Source organism: Pistacia vera, unplaced genomic scaffold, assembly GCF_008641045.1.
Source record: "Pistacia vera cultivar Batoury unplaced genomic scaffold, PisVer_v2 Contig347, whole genome shotgun sequence".
NCBI lineage: Eukaryota > Viridiplantae > Streptophyta > Magnoliopsida > Sapindales > Anacardiaceae > Pistacia > Pistacia vera.
This window is the reverse complement of record NW_022196165.1, coordinates 1,734,137-1,745,076: the sequence shown is the minus strand read 5'-3', so window position 1 is coordinate 1,745,076 and position 10,940 is coordinate 1,734,137. Positions and strand designations below refer to the sequence as shown.

General features: G+C 31.7%; 2 protein-coding genes across 2 annotated transcripts; both read left to right on the top strand.

Moving 5' to 3' along the window:
* The first annotated feature begins 5,739 nt into the window (after window positions 1-5,739).
* On the top strand, window positions 5,740-6,120 carry LOC116139119 (disease resistance protein RLM3-like). Its single transcript, XM_031424792.1, has one exon. The coding sequence runs from the start codon at window positions 5,740-5,742 to the stop codon at window positions 6,118-6,120; it is 381 nt and encodes a 126-aa protein (XP_031280652.1).
* Window positions 6,121-6,143: 23 nt separating this feature from the next.
* On the top strand, window positions 6,144-7,934 carry LOC116139118 (TMV resistance protein N-like). Its single transcript, XM_031424791.1, has 2 exons — window positions 6,144-6,197; window positions 7,061-7,934. Exon 2 carries the CDS (start codon window positions 7,104-7,106, stop codon window positions 7,932-7,934), a length of 831 nt encoding a protein of 276 aa, XP_031280651.1. The 5' UTR covers window positions 6,144-6,197; window positions 7,061-7,103.
* The last annotated feature ends 3,006 nt before the right edge of the window (window positions 7,935-10,940 follow it).

The window sequence follows — 10,940 nt, the reverse complement described above, 5'->3', positions numbered from 1 at the left end:
AGAGCTGAATCGTCTGTTGGAACGCATGACACGACGACTCTTATGTGTGTTTTAGTAGTGGAAAGGCACTGAAAGGTGGGGGAAAGGGGTGGAGACTGGTCGTTGATGCCAATTTGTATTGTTTTTAACACATTGAATCTCCATTTGTCCAATTTTATCATATGCCTAATCTGTGAGAAAGAGCGAGGGTGAAGATTGGGTATGTAAAACCCAATTTACTGTATTGGCTTTAATCTAATTCTTTATTTATTTGATTGATATTTGCTGTTGTTAATATTGTTTCCGTATTCTAAGATTCAAATTTCATTGAGTAGGTGGGATATGGTTGCAGGGAGGTGGTAAATTGATTTACGCAATGACAAATTACCCCTAAAACTGAGTTTCCACAAAATTAATAAAATATCTTCATTTTTACATAACTTAACATAAAAATTCAATAAAATTACCTAGAACATAAAGTTTTAAAAAAAAAAATTAAAAGGCCAATTTTAAGAAATTTTTGAACTTGGTAGGTTTTTTATTATTTTTTTTTTTTTTTTTTTTAGAACTTAACATATTTTAAGACTTTTGGGTTTTTTTTTTTACGATTATATATATATATATATATATATATTATATAATTATACAATATATATTTACTTAGGCTTTTCTTTTGAATTAAAAAAAAATAGGGTAATATTGTCAGTTAGTGGTCAAAATCATTGAATAGTTAGATTTAATGGAAAAAACTAACAGCAGGGAGGTGGTTGGATAATTCGCATAACATAGGACCAACTTGTCAATTTTGAAACCACTAGGGAGGTAATGGTTTAAACCCTTATTTTAATTAGACAGTCTCACAACCATAATCTATAATTGGTTTTGGATTTAATAAAATTCACCTTGAGGTCTCTTGAAATTTCCTCATAAGGTATTGTATAAAAATTTTTTATCATCATGGTTAGAGGTTTTGGTGTTTAATTTAGAGGGATTAAGTTATCTTAATAGTTAATAGTATTTTATATAAAATAATTAATTAATAAATTATTAAAGTCGTTGAAATTCAAAAGAAGATAATAAATAATAGTTCACTTTAACGAAGGATATAATTAAATCAAAGAACGCGACTGATTATTAATACATGAATCATTAACATAAACCATTGATAAATAACAAATATTCTCTCCATTAACTTCCATTGGGGCTATGTAGGGTATCCCATGACAGTCTCTCAATATACAAAATCAAAGTTAACCCCTAATACACTTACACTCCTTATCATCAAAATTTATGAACATAAAGTCAAGATTTATGATGTTGGTGATGTTTGGATTATGGGCAGTTTAAACGAAGTTGATTACTCTTTAATAATGCTGTAAGCTGCCATTGTTTTTGGGTTCTGTTTTTAATTGTTCCAAATAAGAGTTTGTTAGAGTTGGTTTTATATAAATTTGATTTGATTTTGGTTTTTAGGGATGAATGATTATAGAGCTCAAATTATAGTTGGAAAATAAAGGAAGAACATATGCAATGATTCACAAAAAATTGAATCAATTTTTTTCTTTTACAAATTGGTAATAAAAGAAAGGATTTACCCATTTTCTGGGTTATTTGGGTTAACGGTCAAAAGAGGGGCAGAGGGTCTCCATTGTAGTTTTGGACATTCAACAATATTTTTAATATATCATAAGACGTGAAGCAGGACATAGCATAATTTTTTATTAATTTGTTGTTTTAATTGATTTTTGTTGGCATAGTGTAAAATTCTTAAATTTTAGTTTTTAATTAACTGAATCTGACCAATGTTTAGATACCCGTAGATAAATCAATGAATGAATATGTACTTGTATGGATAGGCCTTGTAAGATTAATGGTTGTGTGAGAGGAAAAGGAACTATTCTAGCGTCAATAGTTTAAATAAAAATTACACTTAGGGTGCGTTTGGTTCAGAGAATATTGTATTATTAGAATGTTATATTAATTAAAGATAAGTTATCTTGAAGATTATTAGGATATTTAGGAAAATGTGTTTGGTTAGGTTGGAATAAATTATGGAGTATTTATATGATATGTTTGGTTGGGAGGTGAATGAGTGGCACGTTATATGATTGCTAATGTCTCCTTTAAATTATTGTATAACATTAATTTTGTTATTATTTTTTATTATTTCTTTAAACCCCTACATATGAAATTTTGCTAAAGCACTCTAGCCATGTAAAACTTTAATTTTAGCAAAATCACCCCCACCTATCCCAAGCCATTGCCGTATCTGGCCACCACTGTCGACACCATTAATTGTCACTGGAATGGTGCACAACGGTCGGATATGGCCAGTCATGCAATGATAAGGTCATTTCACTGCCAGGATGTGGTCGTAAAACGACCAGATCTTGGCATGCAAAGGCTAGATCTTTAGCTATGATCGGCTGTTTCTGACCAGATTGAGGTTGAAATAGCCAGGTCATCGTGGACTTGGTCGTTTCTAGCCTTTGATCTAGCGAAAATAGCTGGATCGACACATAGCCGGCCAGATCCTACAGATCGTTGTCGATATGGTGACTGTTGCCATCGCCGTGGTGGTCTTAGTGGTTAGGGGTATTTTTTTAACTTTTAAACTTTTTTCTGGCCAAATGTTTTAGCTAAATTCTCAAATGTAGGGATTTGGGTAATGATTTTGGTAGACATTTGAGGTAATTCTGTCTGAAATAATATTTAATTAAAGGCAAATAGGTATAAAAAAAATTACCTCTGTAATTTTTAATAACACCCCTTGACAAGATAATCTGATTATTAACTATATTATCAATAATAAATACTATTTAAAATAAAAGATTATCGTAATATTTTATTAGTTGTAATTCAAATAAAAAAATCTCGAAAATTAAGCGTGGATTATCGGAATAATCGTAAATGACCCCATCCAAACGCATCCAAGTATAATAGATGATAGGCGTATGAATATTAAGTTAGTGTAATAAACGCATCCAATGTTAACGGCCCAATAGCCAAGAAAATAAGAAAAGGGGGCATCTTCCGGAAAATGATGAATTAGAATGTAGAGAAGAGCTCATTAATTGCTCATTCAGATTGCAGACGAAGGCAGATCAATGAACGCATTATTATACGATCTTGCAAAAAGATATTACAATCAGTATATTTTATTATTATAAACTAGAAAATCTAGTAATATTTTATTATTTATAATTAAACATAAACTAAAATAATAAATAATCAAATATACCAAACAAATCTAAAATTAATAAAATTATGACACAATCTTAATGACCATCCAAACGCATCCCAATATTAACAGATGATAAGCATATGAAATTAAGGTAGTGTAATAAACGCACCAAGTTCACGGTCCAATAATCAAGACAATAAGAAAAAGAGGAGCATCTTCCGAGGAAAATGATGAAATTAGAAACGTAGAGAAAGAGTTCATTAATTGCTCATTCACATTGCATTTCTCAGTCAAGTCAAAAGTGACAAAACGCAGTAACGCATCTTTCCAAGAAAAAGATAGTACGATGACAGATGGAAGATAAAGTCAATTATATGTAAAACCCTTTTCCTTTCAATTAATTCATTATAAATTCATCTTGATCCGATTCAAAATTTCCGAAACCCACCTGATTAAATCACTTCTATTGAAACCCAGTTTCAAAATTTTATTTATTGTGCAATTGGCCGTATTCACAGTCTGGGATATGATAACCAAGAAAGGTCTGTTGACAGTCAATGACGATCAAATCTTAGCCATCGTTAACCATAACGAACCATATCTTTGGTATCGCTACGATCAAATCTGGCCTTTTGTGCCGTTGACGGCTAAATTTCGTGGGATTTGGTCGAAAAAAGTCATATCGACTCACGATCATTAGATCCGACGGTCTATGTCGCAATGCCATTTCTTGCTAGATTCTGATAGTGGTAGCCAAAATCTTACTAAGATGAATGAGAGTATTTTTTTATTTATAAATTTTATATATTGGGATTTTAGTTAAATTAGTAAATTTAGGAGTTTTTATTAATTTTTAAATTTATCTCGTAATCACTTTATTAATTACTAATATTATTTTTAAAATTTTATCCAAAATAACAAAACAAAGATAATATATTAAAAATTAATCTCATCTAGACTACCAGCTCATTATGATCAAAATATAAAAACTAAGAATTAAAGCAGATGATAAGGATGAAAATATTAAATTATTGAAAAATCACATCACCGCCCATATATCTAAGTCAAAAAGGAAAAAGGCAGGGTGTTTTCCAGAAAGAGATGGGAGTAAAAAGAAGGCAGGGCATCTTCATGGAAACGGCTTAACGACATCAAAGGGATGATTTACAGGCTGTTTTTTTTTCTTTCTTTTGGTCTTAGTTATTATCGTATATAATCAAAAAGCTAAATTATTTTGTTGTTATTTGAACACAAAAAAATTTAAATTAATAACAAACTCTTTTTGCCATAATACTCATATCAAATTTATGAAAAATCTGATAAAATAAACTGTAATAATGGTTTAAACTCTAATAATTGGGCTTTTTGCAAGATTGCATTTAAGATCATCATAAATATTTTTTGAATGATATTTGATTGATAATTTCTTTATTTTTTTAAATTAAAATAGGGTGGTGATTTTGAACTTTTACCTGTATAATCACTCTGGATCTATAAAATGTTAAGAATTTTAGAGTTAATGAATCCACCTGGGTTTTATTGAATATCAAAATCTCTCGAGGTTTCAAAAATAACAAAATCTATTATTGTTAGAACTTAATTATAAGTAATAGATATTAACTTGATAATCATCAATTTTGACACTAAAACTTAACGATTCATAGGTAATAATAGATTTTTGTTATTTCTAAAACCACAAAAAAATTAGTATCATTAGCTGTAATTTTTATTACCCCATTGTACTTATGATTTTATAAATCCTTGTTTAGTTCATTTGCAAAAAGTGATTAATGGTTAAACAAATAGAAATTACATTATGTATTCAACCAGTTAGGGAGTTGATGATATACACCGAATGGTTGTCATTTTGAAATTTCTCTTAGATTTTATTGTCAGCAATGGATGATCTTGTCGGAATATAATTTAATTAGTATATTGGATGAAGCTACTGCTAGTAATGAGGTCATTTTGGTTTTTGGGTAGTTGAATGTTGATTGTCCTTAATACTATTGGAAAATAAAGCAATAGACATGCTAATTCAAAGAAATTCCATTAGTTATTAGAGAAAGACTTTTAAAGGAAAAAGTAGAAAGAGGAAACACTTTTCCATCGTTTACTTCAAAGAAAAGCAATTCATTGAGAAATTTCAAAGACTTAGTAAATAGGTGTGAATGAAATTTCATGAGGTTTTAGTTGAATAGTGTCAAAATCACACCCAATGGTAACGGCCAAAGTCAAGAAAAATAAGAAAAAAGGGAGCATCTTCCGGGGAAAATGATGAAATTAGAAATGTAGAAGGGTAGATTAGGAATTGTGATGATTTGGAAACTTCTGGGAAATTTCCTGTTTGGGAATAATGAATTGTGGTCAGAATCACACCAGATGTGAATGGCTTATTGTTTTTTTTTGGGGTTGCAATTATGCGACTAGTCAAAAGGAAATAAAAAAAGGCAACGGCATCTTCTGAAAGGAGATAAAGTTTAAATGCTTAGATATGGAAAGACTCAATTATAAGAGTCCTGGTTTAGCTCTTTATGTTTTTGTTAATGTCAAGTAATTCTCATCACTGGAACTTAATGGCTGTTGCTTCTTCTCTGCTTCTCCTCAAGAAAAGTATGATGTTTTTCTTAGTTTCAGAGGTGCGGATACCCGCAATCTTTTATTCCCATCTGGATGCTGCGTTGTGTCAAAAAAAGATCAATGCATTCATTGATGACGAAGAGCTTAAAAGAGGGGAGCAAATCTCTCCATCTCTTTTGAATGCAATTGAGCAATCAAAGATTTCGTTGATCATTTCTGAAGGGTATGCTTCTTCGAGATGGTGCCTGAAGAACTTGGAGGATTCTGAATGCAAGAACAGTTATGGTCAGATTGTAATTCCGTTTTCTATGGTGTTATCCATCAATGTGAGGAATCAGATGGGACTTTTGGGAGGCTTTGTGAGCTTGCAAGGATAGGCAGGAAATGTTACAGAGATGGAGGACTGCTCTGAGAGAAGCTGCCAATCTTTCTGGATTTGATTCGATGTCATCAAGTAACTTAATAGCTATTATATGTCTTTTAATGCATAATCTTTTATTCTGCTCATTTTTTGTTTTAATTTGACTATTTTCTTAGAAGAAACAACGACAATATATTGATTGAACATATAATTACAAAAAAGTGAACAAACTGTGCACAATCATATTATTAAATTCATAGATTGGATTCTTCGTTTTTATTAATTTAGCACTAATCATTGATTGAACTATATAATATTTTGTTAATTATATATAAGTTAGATTATTGTTTTAGACTGAGGAGATGGTCGTAGGCGAAAAAGTAAAGTCCTTTTGATCTACTTGGAAAGAAAAAAGAAAAAAGATAATGAGAACCAATAATTTGAAGTTAAAAGAAAGTGATTTTTTATGCAATCTTGTAATGTTCTTGTTTTTTTTGTTTTTTTGTTTTTTTCAATTTTTTATTGGATTGCTAACCTAGGTGATATTCTAGTAATTTTACCGTGTGTTACTATTTAAATATGATGTCATTTGATAGAGTTTTTTTTCCATTAAGCTGTATTTTTATTTAATTGATGCAATTTCAGCTTGATATTCAAGAGATCATCGAGTAGCATAACTTTTATTGTTGTTTTTTGCATTGAGATATGGCATATATAAATACTTCAAAGTAATTAATATATTGTTAAGGAATATGCAAATGTTCAAACTCTATTGATCTCCAAATTTGAGTGCCATTTGGTCTCACATCCCAGGATGGAATATTTGCCCTTCCCTGTTTTTATGACCTTCATTGAGATTCATTTATTGGAATATATGTTGTGTACCTTTTCTTTTTTATTAATATCTAATTTGAGTTATATTCTTTTTTTGTCTTTGTTTTTTTCGTATTTGTTAGGCCCGAGTCTGAACTTGTAAAAAAAGTTGTCAAAGATGTTTTGATGAAATTGGGGGATGACTCTCCTTTAATCGGTAAGGACCTAGTTGGAGTAGATTCAAGAATCAAGGATATTGAAGGGCTATTACGCATTGGGTTTCCTGGTGTTCGCAAGATAGGAATTTGGGGTGCTGGTGGAATAGGGAAGACTACTCTTGCCAAGGCTGTAGTCAATAAAATCTCTAAAAATGGACATTTTGAAAGCAAGCACTTCTTTGAAAATATTAGAGAAGAATCAGAGAAAAGCAAGGGACGAACTGGGTTGCAGCGACAAATTATTTGTGAAATTTTAAGGGATGAAGATGCTAATATAGGATCCACCTCCACCATAAGAAGGCTTCGCCATACGAAAGTTCTCATTGTGTTAGATGATGTGACAAATTTAAACCAAATAGAACTTTTAATTGGAGATTTTAAGTACTTGGGTTTAGGAAGTCGAATTATCATAACGACGAGGGACAAACACGTATTAAAAAAATGTCACGTAGATGGCATATACGAGACTAAAATATTATCTTATTTTGCAGCTCACCAATTGTTTAGTCGACATGCTTTTAAAGATTGTCCACCAAAAGATTTTATGATGCTAACTGAAAGGGTGTTATCATATGCTAATGGTGTTCCACTTGCTCTTAAAGTTTTAGGTTCCTCTCTATTTGAGAGGACAAAGAAAGAATGGGAAAGCTATATAAAAAGATTAAGCAGAATTCCTGATAAGAATATCCAAGAGGTATTAAAAGTAAGTTATGATGGGCTAAATGATGAAGAGCAGAAGGTATTTTTGGATATTGCTTGTTTCTTTAAAGGGTATGATAGAGATCTTATAGAAGTATAATTAAACATAAAATCTTAAAAATTAAATAAAAATTATGACACAAATCTTAAATGACCCCCATCCAAACGCATCCCCAAATTATAACAGATGATAAGCATATGAAAATTAAGGTAGTGTAATAAACGCATCCCAATGTTCACGGTCCAATAAATCAAGACAATAGAAAAAGAGGAGCATCTTCCGAGGAAAATGATGAAATTAGAAACGTAGAGAAAGAGTTCATTAATTGCTCATTCACATTGCATTTCTCAGTCAAGTCAAAAAGTGACAAAACGCAGTAACGCATCTTTCCAAGAGAAAAGAGTACACTGACGATAGTGGAAGATAAAGTCAATTATATGTAAAACCCATTATTCCTTTCAATTAATTCATAATAATTCATCTTGATCCGATTCAAATTTCCGAAACCCACCTGATTAAATCACTTCTATTGAAAACCCAGTTTCAAATTTTTGTTGCACGTTTGAAAAGTTGAGCCCCATCTCAATTTGATGATCACATAGATAAAGTTAAAAGCAAATAATAGGCAATGTGGAAGGGTAGATTAGGAATTTAACAACATTGTGATGATTTGGAAACTTCTGGGTAAATGTGAAACAATTGCTGGGAATTAATAAATTTGTGTCAGAACACACCAAATGTGAATGGCTTATTTGTTGTTTGTTGGGTTGCTTATGAGCCTAGTCAAAAAATAAAAAGAGAAAAGGCAAGGCATCTTCTAGAAAAGGTGTCAAGGTTAAATGCTTAGAGATGGAAAGATTCAATTATCTAGGGGTGGATATCCGTTAATCGAACCGGATTACAAAACCAAAAACCGAATCAATTTTTCAGTTTAGAGAAATCTAAACTGAAAATCAACCGTTTTAATTAAAAACCAAATGTAAACCGAACCAAATTTTCAGTTCAGTTACCGATTTTCAAATTATCTTTTAATCCTTAAATTCTCAATTTTTCATTTAAGTCCCTAAATTCAAATATTATTATTTTATATATAATTTCAACCGTTTTTCAAATTATCCTTTAATCCTTATAATTCTTCATTTTTCATTTGTCCAACTAATTCAAATATTATTTTTATATAAATTTCATAAAATCAACATTATCAAAAGCTTGTATTTGATTATTTGGTGGACAACATAACGTTCTCTCAAGGAGAAACTTGGCTTTGACCTTGAAGTGTCGAGAAAGGCAGAGACAATCTTCATAATGTTACCAGGCTGTGAAAATTAGAGACCATTGGATTGCTCATAGTGAGGACCATCCATCGGTTTCAGAAATCAAAAACAAGTATTAGTCACAAAATACGCCGAAAATGTAAATTAAAGAGTATTAATAATATTTGTTACATAAGCTCCTTAACTATGAGCTTTACATCTCTAATCCATATTTAACAGCCTTAATCTCTTCAAAGTAGTGTAGGGTTAACTTTACACACCCTAATCTAACAACAAAATTTCCAGAAACACTCACACAAAATCCCAAAATCAACAAACAAAAACCCTCAATTTCCTTCACGCCACACGACCCCCCACCATCACCACAATTCCTTCTAACAGTGCAAAGTATCCCAAAGGCCAAAACAACACAACAGCAGCCACAACATTACTTCCTTCACTAAACAAACCGAAAGCAAAGCAAGATTAACAAAATAACAAACAAAGAATACATAAAAATCAAGAGTCTGCTCACGGTGGACTGTGAAGATCGCTGGAGAGTGGATGCAGTAGCTCACGGTGTGGATGAACAGCTCACGGTGTGATGGAGTAGCTCTGTAGCTCACGGTGTGGAAGACTGGACTGTGAAGATCGCTGGACTATGAAGATCGCTAGAGAGTGGATGCAGCAGCATAGCTCACGTGGGGATGGACTATGAAGTAGCTCTTTGCTCACGTGGTAATAGGGAGTTTAACTAGATTTGGAGGCTGAGTCGCGGAGAGAAGAGTCTAAATGTGTGTGAAGAGAAATAGAGAGGAGCCAAATTTTTTTTGCTTTTATAGTTAGGTAAAATAAAACCGTTTGAAATATTTTCAAACCGAACCGGTTTTTCAGTTTTTTGAATTCTACAAACGGAACCCGAACCGGTTTGTAAAAAAACCTAATTTTGGTTCGTTACCGGTTCGGTTCGATTTTTGGATTATTATCCCACCCCTACAATTATCCAATGATTACCTTTATGATTACCGAAATGATGTATTATTAGGAATGTTACACCTTAAATTATTGAAAATAATTAGAGAAATATTTAATTAAGTTAGAATAAATTAGTGGGTATATTTATTGAATGTTGATTGGGAGGATAAATGAGTTGGTATTTATATATTATAAATTATCTTTTATTTAAATATTAATATAATATTATTTTTTTAATCATTTCTTTTAAACCACTACGATTGAAATTTGTTAAAACACCGTAGTCATACAAACTTTAATTATAGCAAAATCAACCCCACCCACCCCAAGTCAATGCCAATAACCAACCACCACCACTGGTGCCATCGTAGTCGTATGAATGGCGTACGACTGGTGGAATTCGACCAGTCTGCATCATAAGGGTGTTTTCATGGCCAAAGATGTGGCCATGAAATAACCCTAGATCTGGGCCTAAAGAGACCAGATCACATGGATTTAGTCGTTTCGGCCTTTGATCTATAGGAAAAACATCGATCGTTGCGCGGTCAGTCAATCCTACCGATTGTCCACTAATATGGTGACTGCTGCGACGGCTGCGATGGTCTTGAATGGCTGCAGATATTTATTAACTTTTAACTTTTTGTGGCCGAAGTGTTTAGTCTAAATTCTCAAATGTTGGGATTTGGGTATGGTTATTTGGTACATTTGAGGGCTCTGAATGGTATTTAATATGGGCAAAATAAGTATAAAAATCATATTACTTCGGTAATCTTTTAATAACACCTCCAACAAGGTAATCTAATTACCCCATATATTACCAACAATAAATATTATTTAGATAAAAGATTAATGCAATATCTTATTACTTGAAAACCAA